Source organism: Anabrus simplex, chromosome 9, assembly GCF_040414725.1.
Source record: "Anabrus simplex isolate iqAnaSimp1 chromosome 9, ASM4041472v1, whole genome shotgun sequence".
Taxonomy (NCBI): Eukaryota; Metazoa; Arthropoda; class Insecta; order Orthoptera; family Tettigoniidae; genus Anabrus; species Anabrus simplex.
This window is the reverse complement of record NC_090273.1, coordinates 6127103-6144706: the sequence shown is the minus strand read 5'-3', so window position 1 is coordinate 6144706 and position 17604 is coordinate 6127103. Positions and strand designations below refer to the sequence as shown.

The window sequence follows — 17604 nt, the reverse complement described above, 5'->3', positions numbered from 1 at the left end:
TGGTAAGCCACGCCTACTTGCGAAAAATCGCTCCGTTGGGAATTACTTCTCAGAGTTGAGTGAGGAGTCGAATTATAGCCCTTAAATTATTCTTTCCACTGATTGAGTTTCATTCAAATCGCATCGTGAAATCGCTCGTAATCTCGTGAGATTTTCAGTATAATTTGCCGCTCAAGCCTCTGTGTCGTGGGGAACACCTCATCTCTGTCTCGCGGTTGGAGCCTCAACATCTGTTGGCAATTACGCACACCTGTTTGAAGTGCGTCATCACGCTACACTCGTTATGTATTTCATCTATTGGCATCATTAATTAGATTAAACTACTCCTGTTCAGATGAGTCCTTCCTCGTAATTATCGATCGCTTATACCCAAACTTTATTATTATTATTATTATTATTATTATTATTATTATTATTATTATTATTAACAAATGAATACTATGGGTTGGCACCAGTGAATATGCGGGGAAATCGCTGAGAGTTTCTATTTCTCGCGTTAACACACCGTAATAAACTCCGCCTTTTGACCTAAATATCCTTCTGCGCTTGGCGTGCTATCCTTTTTCTCTGTCGGTGAAGTGAGAACGTTATTTCAAGGACTCGCTGTGCATAGCTCTTTTTCTCTCGGTGCGCGTAATTAAACCTCCGCTCTCCGAGCTGGCGCAGCGCCATTCGTGCTCGGATTGGGCGAAAAATGTTCATTTTGACACTGTATGTCGCAGAATGTCGCGGAAAACGGTAAATAATATTAGCTGGACCTCATGACGTATTTATGACGTGGTAGTGAACGGTTACAATATATAAAATAAGAGTTTTGTCTGTACATTGCCCAGAATTTAAAAAGAATGGTATTTCTGTATCGGTCGTGTCCACAGTAACAAGGAAATGTACTTTTTACTTTTCTGTAATGTCTGTCTGTCTGTCTGTCTGTCTGTCTGTCTGTCTGTCTGTCTGTCTGTCTGTCTGTCTGTCTGTCTGTCTGTCTGTCTGTCTGTCTGTCTGTATGTATGTACACGCATCATGAGAAAACTGCTGAAGCGAAATGAATGAAAATCGGTATGTGAAGTCGGAAAATGAGTCACTACAATCTAGGTTATAAATCATTTTATTCACGTTGAGCGAAATGGTAGTTTTGGGGAGGCTTAAAATTTAATTCTCAAATATTTATGTTATTAGTGGTCCTATCGATAAATACTGCATAACTAAACTTATATAGAATATAGAAGTAAATTTCAGATCATTTATGTCTTATATATTTTTACCGTACTGGTTATGATAAGAGAAATGTTCATTAATTTGTATTTTTGTTGCTAAGTTCATATCAACTCCGAGCCACGGGAACATGGGTAAGCAGAATTTAATGAAAATCGGTATATAGAGGCGGAGAATAAAACACTACAGTATAAGCTATAAATCATTTTATTCACCCTGGATGAAATGGCAGTTTAGGGGAAATCGCCTAAAATTTAATTCTTAAATACCTATGTTATTGATCCTATCGAATAGTACTACATAATAAAATTTAGAGAGAATACAACTTTCGATCATTTATGTTTTATACAGTTTTACCGTAACGACTATGACAGGAGTGGTATTTGAGAGTCGGAAGAAAACTAAATGTGAAGGCCTGCAATATCGAAAGCTCATAAAATTGATCAACAGTAGCATTACGTTGACTATTCTTTGTTTCTTATGCTGCCACTCATCTCTGATAGATGAGATTACCGCTGCGTACCGAGTATAACAGACTCAGTGGCGTATGACGTGGGCTACCACTGACTTATAAAAAAATAGGTTACGCCTTTTCTATGGTTGGTTTAGTGAATGTCAAGCCTTCGGCGTTTTGAGCTGCAGCCAATAGTCGACGGAGAAGCCTGCTGTGTTGTCAAGGCTGCTTCGCAAGCTACTGCCCTGGCCTCTGCTACTGCCAATGCTCAACACCTAATCAGTGCTTATGGTAGCCTAAGGCTTAGCAAATGAAAGTCCGACTTTGTGGCTAAATAGAGAGAATAATCCGATGGCCGCGGTTCAGTTTTGTAAAAAAAAACTCATACTTTTCATTCCCCTGGCTTGGGGACTGGGTATTTATGACGTCTTCGCCATTCATTTTATCCTCATTATGTCACCACCAAGCCTGTACAGATGCCATGCTTTATTATTACTACATACAAATGTTTAATTTTACAGCGCCCGTACCCATCCTTCACTGGTTAATTAGCTTCCTCGGGAGATCAGTGGTGGTGTCCGATCCATGATCACGAGTTCGATTCCAACCAACAAATGAGAATACTAAAGCTGAATGATTGCATTTCATTTTAGCAGATCTACCAATAAAAAGAAAACTACCCCGCTCCTATAACAGTAGCCCTGCAGTGTCTTCCTACAGGGGTGTAGAAGTTTAATTTTATAATTAACTATATGCAATTAGAAATCTTAATACTCTGCAGTTTGTACAATGTAGTAAATATGCGATGGTTTGGCATAACAGCAGGCTTCATAGCCTGAGCCACGCCATATAAAACAAGTCAGTAAATAATAATAATAATAGAAGTAAACGGAAGTGAAATACCAGCACTCTGTTATCTATATAATTAAGTCAGAAGGATGAGGTGAAGAAGTATATACCATGAGTAACGCACGGTTGATAGTTAGCAGTGGCGATCTAAAGGTGCGTACACACTTGCGAGCCGAGCGCCTCGCGAGCCGCTCACACTACGATGCTCGCAAGTGTGTACGGGGTAACGAGCGTAAAGCGAGCATGTTTTGAGCCGCTCGCTGCCGAGCCGACTGGAGTCGGTTTTTAGGCGAGCACAAAGGGATGCTCGCGCTCAGTGTGGACGGCCAAGGAACGTGCTCGCAAGTGTGTACGGCTACAGTGAGCATCCCGCGAGCATGGCGGCCTGGTCGGATGAAGATGTGCTTACTTTAATAGACACTTATCGGACACATTCTGCTTTGTGGAACCCGAAAGATGGCGATCATGTGAAAGAGGATGCATGGCGGGATATTGGCACAACAATTCGACGACCCGCGGATGAATGTAAAAAGAAAATTGTTTCTTTGTTGGCATCACTCCGGAGGGAAAGGAGCAAAGAGAAAAGCAGTCGCACTACTGGAAAAGGTAAGTTCTCGTGTTTAAATAAAATGAAGCTTGAACTTCCTTTTTGTACATGATTTATTATCTGTTTAAAATAATAACTGTAGTAAACAAGTAATGATATAATAATCAATAAATATCAAAAGTGAACACAGGTTGCAATTGAACAGGTAGTACCTATACAATACCGTATTCAATCATATTTTGTACAATTATCTTTTTCTTTTAAAGAAGCTACGGAAATTTACGGAAATTTGCATGTAATTCACAGACTGATCCTGCTTCCAAATGGCGAGCAATCGGCGAGCAAATGGCTCAAGCAGTGCTCGCGAGCCGCTCGGACATTTAATTTTTTCACGAGCGGCTCGCGAGCGGCTCGCGAGGCGCTCGGCTCGCAAGATGCTCGCAAGTGTGTACGCACCTTAACGGACCGAAGCCTAGCACACGTATCACCCCGGTATCCGGTATACAGCAGCAAGCCGCGAGGGTCGAGCAGAGGGGATATCAGTCTCCGAAGCCCTGTTCTCAGAAATACGTGCGACGTTTTTTCTCATGGCGCGAGGGTCGAGCAGAGCAGAGGGGAGAGAGACGAGAGTCTGGGCTGCAATATCAGTCTCCGAAGCCTTGTTCTCAGAAATACGTGCGACGTTTTTTCTCATGGTTTTCAAGTTTTGTAAATGGAACAATGTGTCAGATGCTTACACTATAATGTGCTTTAGACTTCCATTATTCTCAGTTGAGGTTTGGGTTTCACCGATAGCCTTGGTAGCCCTCAGTATACGGTACTGAACAGCCTGTCTGAATATTGGCGGGAAATAGCAGGGGAGTTAGATAACTTTCTTCTCTAGCATACCATTCCTCTGGTTCATACATTTTCTGACCCTGCTGGTGCGTAACACGCTGGTTCATCATAGTTTTCCGGGTATTCCTAATCTGACGCGCTGATTGGATTGATTAGTGTGCACAATTAACGGAATAATGGCAGAGGGTCACTTATTACAATTTCGGCCCGTTCTATATTATAGCACAACAATTCACTAAATAACTCAAAATTCAACCCTGAAATGAGCCTTTTCTTAAGAAAAGCTTCTTCCTCTTTGCTCTTATTAATTTCTACATTAATTTAATTCCAAATTAGGAGCCAAGAGGAGGTTTCTCCTTTGGCATAGAGGAAACGATTGCCTCCAAGTCAGATAGATTTTCTGGTCATTCCAGCTCTGGAACTTTGGACTGTTAGATCGGTAGCGTACTACTGTTCGTTAAAAGTGAGAAAGTGTGCGGTTTTTCATTTGATCGAGTATTTCGGATGCTAGCTTTGCTTTTAATCGCGCCATTCCTACTGTCAGTTGGAAAACCATTAACGCAGTCTTTCTGAGGATGTAAAAAGGCAGATGGAGAGTGAGAGTCTGCCATTATAATGAAAATTTCCCAACTTGTTTGTGACTGATAGTAGGCAAGAAGGCCTATCATTATAATGAAAATTCCCTAACCCAGTCTTCACACAAAAAATTACGTTTGGTGACTTCCCCGTCGCGTTTCTAGGTTAACGTCAAGAGCTATGCAATTTATTACAATCTACTTAACCTAGAATTCTGTATACAATGTAGAATTCCGTACATCAGCCAGTATGAAGATAAAGTTGGAATTCAAGATGACAGATTGGGCACTATAGTAAGGATGTAAAGGCTAATTGCTTTACGTCGCACCGACACAGATTGGTCTTATGGCGACGATGGGACAGGGAAGGGCTAGGAGTGAGAAGGTAGCGGCCGTGGCCTTAATTAAGGTACAGCCCCAGCATTTGCCTGGTGTGAAAATGGGAAACCACGGAAAACCATTTTCAGGGCTGCCGACAGTGGGGTCGAACCTACTATCTTCCGAATACTGGATACTGGCCGCACTTAAGCGACTGCAGCTATCGAGCTCGGTAGGTTGTAAAGGAGAGCGCATGTAAGTCTCTGGTAAGACCCCAACTAGAGTATGGTTCCAGTATATGGGACCCTTACCAGGATTATTTGATTCAAGAACTGGGAAAAATCCAAAGAAAAGCAGCTCGATTTGTTCTGGGTAATTTCCGACAAAAGAGTAGCGTTACAAAAATGTTGCAAAGTTTGGGAGAAAGGAGACGAGCTGCTCGACTAAGTGGTATGTTCCGAGCTGTCAGTGGGAACATGGCGTAGGAGGACAACAGTAGACAAATAAGTTTGAGTAGCATCTTTAAAAGTAGGAAAGATCACAATATGAAGATAAAGTTGGGATTCAAGAGGACAAATTGGGGCAAATATTCATTTATAGGAAGAGGAGTTAGGGATTGGAATAACTAACCAAGCGAGATGTTCAATAAATTTCCAATTTCTTTGCAATCATTTAAGAAAAGGCTAGGTAAATAATTGATAGGGAATCTGCCACCTAGGCGACTGCCCTAAATGCAGATCATTGATTGAATTGAACTCTCCTAAACCCCGGCCCCGTGGGTACGGCCTTGCTTCTTTGTATCGATTAAGAATTGGAATGAAAAGCGTTCGTAAGATACTCAGTACACGACGAAATTGCACAACGTCTCATAAACAAAGTGCTCGTCGGGTCATATACGAAAATGGCTAAGTGGTACCGTAATTAAGCGTCTCAATGAGGAGTATTGTTACTTCTTGCATGGATAACAGCTTCACAACGCCTTCTCATGCTTGTTACAAGGTGCTGCATGTTCTGTTGAGGCAGACGGGCACACTTCTTCCAAAAAAAAAAAAAAAAAAAAAAAGCGTCACGAAGGCTTGTAGTGTTTGGGGTGGTGATTTCTCACTTGGATGCGTTGCTTCAATACGCGCTAGACTTGTTTGATCGGATCCTTTATTTGTATGTGACACTGTTGATGGTGATTCGTTCGTCGGATGGAGACGTTAAACCTTGAGCAGACCTCTTGGTGTTATTCGACAGGAGTAGCCTATGTTCCAGCACCGGGTCTCGCCCTCTCCCTACCTCATCGTCATCCTTCACGCACCCAGACGCACAGGTCGTGTATGTCTACTGATCAGGATCAGCACTTGCCAGCCATCTATAGTGGACGATGTTTCACACAGTTCCTAACTTCCATTTCCGGGCGCTAGGTAACAGCACTATAAGGGAAAAAACAAGACAAGAGAACCAGTGGCGCAGATATCGGACATGCTCGAAAAGTAGACTTGATGACAGTTTTACAGGATCAGCTGTTTTCACATGGAAGGAACTATCTAGGCCCTCAAGTATAAGGAAAGGAGTATCATACAAATATGAAGCTGAGGCTACAAATATTGTGCAACGACTGAAAGCAATCAAAGGTGTATCAGTTACAGTGGCAAACTCGCGCACTATGTCGTGCTTGATTAAGCCATTCGCCAACATAGTTGATGTTGAGACCGTTAAGAGGAGATTATTTGGTATTGAATATCCTGTTGGTAAAGAATGGTTGCAAGAATGCCAGGTAGCATTATCGTCTATGGGTGACCATCTTATTATCACGCATGAGAAGGTTATGGTCATATTGAAGTGTGAGTATTGCAAGTTGTCATTGCACTTCATTTGTTTCGGGTGTAATCAAAATGAATAGTTCACGACATGTAAGGTTAAGTGGATTTGAAACGTGTAATTTCAGAGTGCTTATAATGGGATTCTAGGTGTGTCGTAACTGCCTGTTGTATGAGCGGACTGGAAATAAGTGCCGTCTTTCACAGCACAACAGTAATCAAGTAGTTAAATGTAGTTCATAATTAAAAACATATATCGACTTCCAAGTTCACATTCTTGTTATTGTCAGTATATGATACTTTCAGTCTGTCAACAGGTGCAGATACTATATGTGTACAAAGTTTTTAACACCTGTCATTATTTGAAATTCTTTATAACCAAAGAGTTACAGATCTATCAATAGCTCATACAGGTTAATTTTGTGTACCGTAACCATAGATTTGTGTCTAGTTACAAATTTATGTTGTATCTGTAATTTATAGGAAGGGGAGTTAGGGATTGGAATAAATTACCAAGGGAGATGTTCAATAAATTTCTAATGTCATTGAAATCATTTAAGGAAAGGCTAGGAAAACAACAGATAGGGAATCTGCCATCTGGGCGACTGCCCTAAATGCAGATCAGTATTGATTGATTGATTGATTGAATGGTAATAATGGTAATAATAATTTCAAGCACAAATCGTGGGTGCTTTAAGCTTTAAAGAAAGAAGGCTTCAGAAATGAAGCTGCTGTGTCATAGTAGTTTTGTTATAACTGGGTTATCGCTCAATGTTGACTGATACCACTACAAATGCTGGGTCACTAGTTTTAATTGATCTGGTGGTAAAAAGATCAGCTGACAGAGCATTTCAAGCCATTCTCTTTTATTGTCTATGACCTAGATGTTAGGCCTCTTCTAACAACAAGCATCTTATATTGCCCATAATGTGCCCAATTGTTGTTCCTATCTTGATTTTCTAGCATAGCAGTCTTCAGGGAGGCTCCTTTTGTGTAACACTGAATCACTTATGGGTCTGCTTCTCGATGAATAACATAGGCCCAACAGAAGACCTTATTATTTATTGCAGCAAATAGCCATACGTAAAATACAAAACGAAACTGTCAGATCTCTGTACAGAACTTTGCTAAAGATTCTGTCCTCAATTTGCATTTAAAAACATGGTAGGCCTACCTTTCACAGTGTTCACCACATTTTCTGCATTTACAGTCGCTGCATGGAATATGAAAACCCTTCGTTTGTGATGAAACCCATGGACTGAGAGCCTAGTTTCTAAATGTCTTAGTTTGTACCTAACCTTCCTGGGTCCGCTCCTGGTAAGTCATTGCATCACTCAGGTAGAACACCTCCCATATGTTGTCCTTCTTTTGCTGAAGTTCTTTCATGAGGTCCTTATATGCCGGAGTGATTGCGAGTATAAACTTCAGACGCAACTCTTCCACCTAAAACAGCTCTCTTGTTACCATGTAAACAAGCCGCGAGGGAGTGTACTTAGATAAGCAAAGTGCTGTCTTTAGAAAAGATGATTTCAGACTCTCTATACTCTTAATTTGTGCCTTGTTAAGATGCACCCGTATATTTTCTAGACCATAGGTCATTACTGGGCTGATTTTTAAATGAAACAATTCAATGGCTGTCTTTAGAGACAAGCTGCTTGGATGTTTAATGTCGGTTATTGCTTTCATAACAGCATTTAATCGTTCCTTAACATGGAGAGAAAACCGGTTTCCAAGTGTCTGGAATGTGACTCTCAAGTATCTAAAATGTGTTACCAACTTCAATTGCCTGTGGTCAAAGTAAAAGGATCACGTTTGCCTCCTCTTCTGAAAGTCATAGAAACAGTCTTTTCTTCATTTGTTCTTAATTTAGTTATTTCTCCCCATGTAATCACAAGGTTAAAGTCGGCTTGTAGATCTGACTCCGATGGGGAAGTTAAGGCTGCATCGTCGGCATACATGAGCAGTTTGACATATCTTGACTCAAGAAGTTAATATAAAGAACCACCTAATCGATACTTTATTTTATGCCTTAGGCAAAACAGAATATAAATTAACACTTACAGGACATGTTTCGACCACTCAGTGGTCATCATCAGCTGTATAATAACATTAGGACAATAAGCACAAGTAATACTCTTAGGTTTTAAAGAAAGAATCGCTGTGTCGACTGTTTGGTAAAGGTTCTTTGCGACTCCTTTGTTATAGGATGGTGGACATCAGATCAGAACGTCTTGCCTCTTGTTCTTATTTGGAAAAGATGTTCATTCTGCGCCGTCCAGAGGGTCTGTCTTAGAGCGTGATCTGGTGTAGTAGCGATGTGACACATTCTGACAGTTTGTGCAAAATTCTGGAGAGAAGGGGAGTAGAGTACCGTCTCATGTGAGGGAGGAGGGAGATTAGGTTGTGCTTCTGCGATGCCGTGTTTGATTATATCTCTTGTTCGTCTTGTCTGTTTCTTGTCTACCCATTCCAAGTATTTACTGATATGCTCGTATAAGATGTTTTTTTGCTCGTTGTTTTCGTTAAAATTCTGTTCACCGTTTTTTAATTTATCAAGAACGATGTGGATGTTTTCCAGGTTGTTCATTAGACTTCCTTTATTGATCATACAGATGATTTGAAGGTCCTGTCTGATATTAGTGAATTTGTGGTTAGTCTCTTTCATATGAGATCCCATGGCAGAGAATCTTCTGTATTTTTCTGCATTGACGTGTTCTTGATATCTAATTAAGAAGTTCCTTCCTGATTGCCCCATGTAAGTTCTTTTGCACTATGTACACGTTAGCTTATAAATGCCAGAATTCTGGAATTCGTCATCCTTAAGTTTATTAGCTTTATTGTGGTTAAAGAACCTATGTTTCGTGTTGTTGGTCGAAAAAGCTACTTGGTGTTGTGTTTCTTGAATAAGTTGGTGATTTTGTAAATCCTCGGGTTATTAAGGTGAATTTGACATATCCCTTTGCCTTTTCAGATTGCTGTTTAAGTTTAATTTGTTGTTGATATTTGCAATTAGTAATGATTTTATTAATGAATTTCAAGCTGAAACTGTTATGTAGGGCTTGTTGACGAATGAAAGATAGTTCCTTCTTTCTGTCTGTTTCTGTTAGTGGTATTTCAAAGGCTCGGTTGACGAAGCTGTAGTAAGCAGATTTCTTTAACCACAATAAAGCTAATAAACTTAAGGATGACGAATTCCAGAATTCTAGCATTTATAAGCTAACGTGTACACTGTGCAAAAGAACTTACGTGGGGCAATCAGGAAGGAACTTCTTAATTAGATATCAAGAACTCGTCAATGCAGAAAAATACAGAAGATTCTCTGTCATGGGATCTCATATGAAAGAGACTAACCACAAATTCACTAATATCGGACAGGACCTTCAAATCATCTGTATGATCAATAAAGGAAGTCTAATGAACAACCTGGAAAACATCCACATCGTTCTTGATAAATTAGAAAACGGTGAACAGAATCTTAACGAAAACAAGCAAAAAACATCTTATATGAGCATATCAGTAAATACACTGACTGACAGAGCAAATGCAACACCAAGAAGGAGTGGTCAGAACTTTATGTCAATTGCAGGGTAGACTGACGTCACTGAGGTATGCTCATGATGTGAAATGCGCGGCTGTGCTGCGCACGTAGCGAACGATAAATGGGACACGGCGTTGGCGAATGGCCCACTTCGTACCGTGATTTCTCAGCCGACAGTTATTGTAGAACGTGTTGTCGTGTGCCACAGGACACGTGTATAGCTAAGAATGCCAGGCCACCGTCAACGGAGGCATTTCCAGCAGACAGACGACTTTACGAGGGGTATGGTGATCGGGCTGAGAAGGGCAGGTTGGTCGCTTCGTCAAATCGCAGCTGATACCCATAGGGATGTGTCCACGGCGCAGGGACATGTGGCACGTGCGAGGGGTCCAGGCGCAGCCCGAGTGACGTCAGCACGCGAGGATCGGCGCATCCGCCGCCAAGCGGTGGCAGCTCCGCACGCCACGTCAACCGCCATTCTTCAGCATGTGCAAGACACCCTGGCTGTTCCAATATCGACCAGAAGAATTTCCCGTCGATTGGTTGAAGGAGGCCTGCACTCCCGGCGTCCGCTCAGAAGACTACCATTGACTCCACAGCATAGACGTGCACGCCTGACATGGTGCCGGGCTAGAGCGACTTGGATGAGGGAATGGCGGAACGTCGTGTTCTCCGATGAGTCACGCTTCTGTTCTGTCAGTGATAGTCACCGCAGACGAGTGTGGCGTCGGCGTGGAGAAAGGTCAAATCCGGCAGTAACTGTGGAGCGCCCTACCGCTAGACAACGCGGCATCATGGTTTGGGGCGCTATTGCGTATGATTCCACGTCATCTCTAGTGCGTATTCAAGGCACGTTAAATGCCCACCGCTACGTGCAGCATGTGCTGCGGCCGGTGGCACTCCCGTACCTTCAGGGGCTGCCCAGTGCTCTGTTTCAGCAGGATAATGCCCGCCCACACACTGCTCGCATCTCCCAACAGGCTCTACGAGGTGTACAGATGCTTCCGTGGCCAGCGTACTCTCCGGATCTCTCACCAATCGAACACGTGTGGGATCTCATTGGACGCCGTTTGCAAACTCTGCCCCAGCCTCGTACGGACGACCAACTGTGGCAAACGGTTGACAGAGAATGGAGAACCATCCCTCAGGACACCATCCGCACTCTTATTGACTCTGTACCTCGACGTGTTTCTGCGTGCATCGCCGCTCGCGGTGGTCCTACATCCTACTGAGTCGATGCCGTGCGCATTGTGTAACCTGCATATCGGTTTGAAATAAACATCAATTATTCTTCCGTGCCGACTCTGTTTTTTCCCCAACTTTCATCCCTTTCGAACCACTCCTCCTTGGTGTTGCATTTGCTCTGTCAGTCAGTGTACTTGGAATGGGTAGACTAGAAACAGACAAGACGAACAAGAGATATAATCAAACACGGCATCGCAGAAGCACAACCTAATCTCCCTCCTCCCTCACATGAGACGGTACTCTACTCCCCTTCTCTCCAGAGTTTTGCACGAACTGTGAGAATGTGTCACATCGCTACTACACCAGATCACGCTCTAAGACAGACCCTCTGGACGGCGCAGAATGAACATCTTTTCCAAATAAGAACAAGAGGCAAGACGTTCTGATCTGATGTCCACCATCCTATAACAAAGGAGTCGCCAAAGAACTTTTACCAAACAGTCGACACAGCGATTTTTTCTTTAAAACCTAAGAGTATTACTTGTGCTTATTGTCCTAATGTTATTATACAGCTGATGATGACCACTGAGTGGTCGAAACATGTCCTGTAAGTGTTAATTTATATTCTGTTTTGCCTAAGGCATAAAATAAAGTATCGATTAGGTGGTTCTTTATATTAACTTCTTGATTATACTCATCGATACGGTCATGAAATGGACAACTTGTAATATATCTTGACTTGACAACTTCTGTAATATCTGCTGTTGCAGTAATGAAAAGCAGTGGATTAAGAGGATCACCTTGGAGAACCCCAATAGTTTGGGAGATTGGATTTGATTTTGCAAGACCTTGTAGCTGCAAACATTTAAGTCATAACTATTGCTGTGCACCTCGAACGAGTTGGCTATGTGGTGTGGGTCACATAGTTGTTAGCTTGCATTCAGGAAGTTGTGGGTTTGGATCCTACTGTCGGCAGCCGTGTGGTTTTTCATTTCCCATTATGCAAATACGGTACTGGGGCTGTACCATAACTAGGGCCACAGTTTCTTCCAGGTCCTAGCTATTCCCTAGCCTATTAATTGCAATAAGATCTTGCTGTGTCTGTGCTGTGCTCTGTCAGAACTTTTGATTCAAACACAGGAATGATTCTATTTCTTCAGTGCTCCGTACGTGAAGAAAGTTTCTAGGATAGGCAGACAATGCAGCCCAGCCTGTTACAAATAGTAAACTTCAGTGTCATCTGTTTATCGTATTATTTGAGGCAAAACGCCAACAGGAACAATGATTTAGCCTGATACATATCTCGTACAATAGTCTATCATAATTAGCGGCAGTAGGTCGATGTAAACAAAAACGGGTGTGGTTACTAGGAACAGCGCGTTCTCTTCCTTGTTCGGTGGTGGACAGCCTATAATCCATGCAAAAGTGGAGAGTTGGTGTATCAATGGTCCATATGCCTCCAGAACTAATTGCACATGCAATACCTTGCCAACTGAAGACAATCTGGAGTGGTTGGTGATCAAGCTCTATGAGATAATTGAAAGGTTTTTTAAAGACAAAGGGTCACCTTTGAACAAGACACTGCTGTTGTTTGTGCTGTTGAGGAAAAGTCCTGTCTGTGTGGTCAGAGGGATTATTGAGGAATTTGGAGATTCTTACCCTGAAAAATTGTTTACTGTATGTTTGCAAAAATTAATGTTGTATATTTTGTATCAGTTATTGTTCTGTTTCTTTTACGGGGGTTTGAATATTATTAGTTCTTTCGAATGGGCCTACTTGGGACCGTGCTCAGATCTTCTCGTGGTGTGGCTCCTTTCTTTCCTCTGAGCAGGGTTAACTTTCCTCAGGATCTGTCTGTCATCCAGGTGGTGAATAGGCAGTTGGTCAGATAATCTTGCCACAAAGTAGAGCTTTCAGTACAGTGTCCAGGATCTGTCTCCTCTCTCTGACTTCAAGCCATGGCTTACTGGGCATCTGGATGTAGTGTTTCAGGTTCAGATTCCGTGACAGGTGTTTTGAGTCAGTTCCAGCTTATTAACTGTTGCCGAGAAGGCTGCTTTCTCTGACAAGTTGGAGTCAGTCCAGCTACTGAGGTACTTGCATATCTCTACTCCTTTGATTTTAACGTGACTTAGCCTCTTGGATGTTGCTAGAGTACGGTACTTGCTGTGCTTGCCTGTCATCTAGACAAGTGACTTGGATTGTTGCTATTTCCAGAGCTCAGCAATCGGTGCCTTGTTGTCGGCAAAGGCAGCCCTTACCTCTTGTGGCCAAGTACCAAAGTAGACCCCACTCTTGAAACCCAAGTCGATCAGTTCCTTGCAAGTCTGTCATCTTGTCTGACCTCTGTTTTAATCTCAAAGGTTTCGTAGATCTCGCCTCTGAATTTAACCTTGGAATGTCTGTCATTTAGGATGTGTGGAATGAGTCTTTGCGTTTTGTTGTTGTAGTCCTAATTCCTTGAATTTTTCTAAGGATTTGTCTGTCCATGTAGTTGAAAGCATTCATAAAATCTACAAAGGTGTTTACCACGTTCTGATCTTGGAGTAGGCTAGTACTGTTTTGAGGTTGAGGATCAGCTCTTCCTGAAACCTCCCAGTTGATTCTCTGCCTTGTTAGTAAGGTCTTAGAGAGGACATTGTATGTTATTGGGAGCAGAGAGATCCCTTGGTAATTACTCACGTTTTGTATCGTTTATCTGTTACCACTGATCTGTCACCCACGTGCCAGATTCTCTATCAGCCGTTTACGTACATAGTCTTTTCTTAAATAATTTCAGAAAATTTGGAAATTTATTGAACATGTCTCCAAATGTGCTTTAGGTTTTGCAAATTGCAGAGACTTTGTAATACATAGGCTACATACACATACATCATTATAGACTGTTATACCTTTCAGCATTCAGTCTGCAAGCCTCTGTGAATTTACTAAACGTTGCCACAATCCTCTATTTGCAACTAGTGCTGTGGCCTAATTTAGTTCTATACCTCTTATCTTTAAATCGTTAGAAATTGAGCCTAACCATTGTCGTCTTGGTCTCCCTCTACTTCTCTTACCCTCCATAACAGATTCCATTATTCTCCTAGATAACCTATCTTTCTCCATTCGCCTCACATGACTCCACCACGGAAGCCGGTTAATGCGTACAGCTTCATCCATCAAGTTCATTCCTAACTTAGCCTTTATCTCCTCATTCTGAGTTCCCTCCTGCCATTCTTCCCACTTGCTCCACCTGGAGCAGAAAACACGTCAACATATTAAACGTGTTAACCTCAACATTGAGTTAAAATGCAGAGTCAGTTGGAAGACAATGACAACATACATGTCAATTTAACATGTTGGTGTTAAATGTTAATGGATGGAGACTGGCCTTAACACATTGAAGATTTTTGACGATACAAGAATGGGAAAGGGTTAGGATTTGGAAGGTAGTGGCCATGGTCTTAATTAAAGTGCAGCTGGTGTGAAGATGAGAAACTAGCTTCAGGGCTGCCGGTTCGAACCCACCATCTCCCGAATGCAAGCTCAAAGCTGCTCAACTCAAATTGCATGGCCAACTCGCTTGGTAGTTAAAAAAAAATTAGTATAAATAAAAGGCTGTAATAAGAAATATACATCCCATATGTGTAGTTGTAGTTTCAGCCTGCACTATATTTGAGCGTCTATAACTGTAATTATCTCACTGGTCGGCAGAGAATAACACGCCAGCAGACTGGTAGATAGAAACTGGGAAGATGTAAAACAAATGATGTTGTGTTGTCTGATATATGCTCTAGGTTTAGAAATATCCGGAGTGAAATACAGCTCATTCTGTCTTCACAGAACCACATGCATCAAACAGGATTTGTAGTTGTTTGTTGCTGTGCAAATTTACGACTACTCGTCATCAAAGAAGTCACAGAAAGCTATTTCTGGCAAAGCTACGAGTGTGATTTATCTGGCATTGGTGACGTCCCTCAGTTCTCAAATAGATTTGTAGACACTCAGCATATCTGGCCTGCGAGATGTGTGTTCTCCTGTCCGAGGGTTCTTGTTTTATTTTGTTTCATTCAGCTCTTCCTATGTTAACACAGCTTCCTATTTATCTTTCTTTGTTAAGAATGGATCTGGTGGTCTGAAATTTCTTCTTTGTATTAAGTACCATGTTGTTATTTCGAAAACAGAAGCCAAGGATTCAACAAGCATTCCTTAACAGATGAATACCTTGCGTAGCTTTCCAGAATGAAAACGACGTTCTAATGTAAACATCACGGTTTAAACCAGACTGTAGGGTAAAATAACATAATCTACTTACCAGTTGGGTTATATTTGATTAATCACAGCAATACATTTAGACTTGAGGAAATAAAAATGATGTACCATATTTTGGAGTGATAAATCCAGAAATGGTATAGTTTTCCTAAAAATGATGCATATGTTATTTCCATGTAATAACTCAGAGGTCTGAAAACATAACAGACTTTGGGATCTTTATGTAACATTTAACACGTGACCCATTCCGTGGAAAGGTACCTGAAGTCGGATTATTTGTTTTTGAGATCTTTGTGGTTCTAAGATTGACATAAGATACTGAGCATTTTAAAAAGATTTCATGTTTCTAGGTGCAATACTTCAGAAGATAGTAATTATTGAATGTGATAGTGATGCAAAGAAGATCGTAGTTACAACAAAAACAGTAAATTTTGCAAATCTTCATGCAAAACTGGACTTGCGAACGGGAATTGTACCGACCCACCAAATTGAGGCATTGCAAAACACACGACATACACTGCTTCTGTGGCATCAACTATGAAACAGGTAACTTACTGGTTGATTGGAAGAAGGCAAGCTACTTCCAGAGGATGTCAACTGAGGAATTTCCCCATCCACCAATACCATTCACTGCTGCTGTGGAAGGATCTGTCAGACGAGGTCAAGGCTGCTTTAAAAGAAATGAAGTCGGGGAAAGCTATTGGCCCGGATTATCTTCCAACGGAACTCTGATACTCTCAGCAGTGGGATGCACGACTCTTCAAGCAGATCATTAAAGAGGATCGAACACCGAGCGATTTGCAATGAAGCATCACTTTACCCGTCTTCAAAAAGGAGAGACCAGCTGAATGTGCTGATTACCGACTGATCCGACTTTTGTGTCACGCGATGAAGATATTCGAATGGGTTCTTGATGAAAGGATACGTGATATTGTTTAGCTTTCCAGAAACCAAGCTGGAGTTTTGAAGGATTGTGGCACAACCGATGCAATCCATGCTTCACGGCTCTTGGTTGAAAAGTATCGCGAGAAGAACAAGCTGATCCATCTAGCTTTGGACTTTGAGAAGGCTTTTGATCACGTACCGCATGACTTCACATGGCTAGCACTGCGAGAGCATGGCATACGAGAATACTTTATCAGCTGCGTTCAGCTGCTCTATGTAGACCCATGGAGCTATGTTCAGGCTGCCGCAGGAGCATCCAGTAACTTTCCCATCACCATCGGCATTCACCAAGGTTCAGCGCTATCACCTCTCTTGTTCGTTCTAGTGATCGACACTGTAACAGCAGACTTGCACCGTTCTTTGCCATGGACGCTTCTCTACGCAGACCATGTCATGTTGGCCTCTGAGATCCAGGTTGATCTGCAGTGTCAAACCCAAGAATGGAGCGATCGGCTGGAGGAATACGGCCTGGGCCTAAATAAAAAGAAGACTGAATATGCAACATCAGATCCACAAGCAATAGGAGCCATTCAGGTAGACGGTGAGGACCTGCCGCGAGTGACAAGATTTGATATCTTGGCTCCACGATCACTGATGATGGCAGACTTGATGAAGAGGTTAGTGCAAGGATATCTGCAGCCTGGTTGAAATGGAGAACAACAACCGGCGTCACTTGCGACTGGAGAATGTAAGATAATCTCAAATCAAAAATCTATCGTACTGTCATCCGACCTGTTACACTGTATGGTTGCGAATGTTGGCCAACTATGACTGAGAAAGAGCGCCGACTGGGTGTCATGGAGACTAAGATGCTGGCATCACTAAACTGGATCACATCCCCAATGAATCCATCAGGGAGAGATTTGGCATTGCACCAATTCCAGAGAAAATGCACAAGAGTTGTCTATGATGGTTTGGACATGTACTAAGAGCAGACACCAACACTATTGCGAAGACGGGTTACATGTTAGAAGTCACCGGTAGGAGTCCAAAAGGATGACCAAAACAGCGATGGGCCGATACTCTTCACAAAAATCTGAAGTGTGTCAATATCCGTCCTGATATGGCCCAGTTTATTTTGAAAAGAA

General features: G+C 42.0%; 1 protein-coding gene across 2 annotated transcripts in view; it reads left to right on the top strand.

The window, feature by feature from the left end:
- The first annotated feature begins 6291 nt into the window (after window positions 1-6291).
- Window positions 6292-17604, top strand: part of Rab3-GAP (Rab3 GTPase activating protein) — a 461679-nt gene continuing 450366 nt past the window's right edge. For both annotated transcript variants that reach the window (XM_067153758.2, XM_067153757.2), the window contains exon 1: window positions 6292-6621. In XM_067153758.2, the coding sequence (XP_067009859.2) occupies window positions 6444-6621 (178 nt within the window). In that variant the 5' untranslated portion in view covers window positions 6292-6443. The remainder of the gene's footprint in view (window positions 6622-17604) is intronic.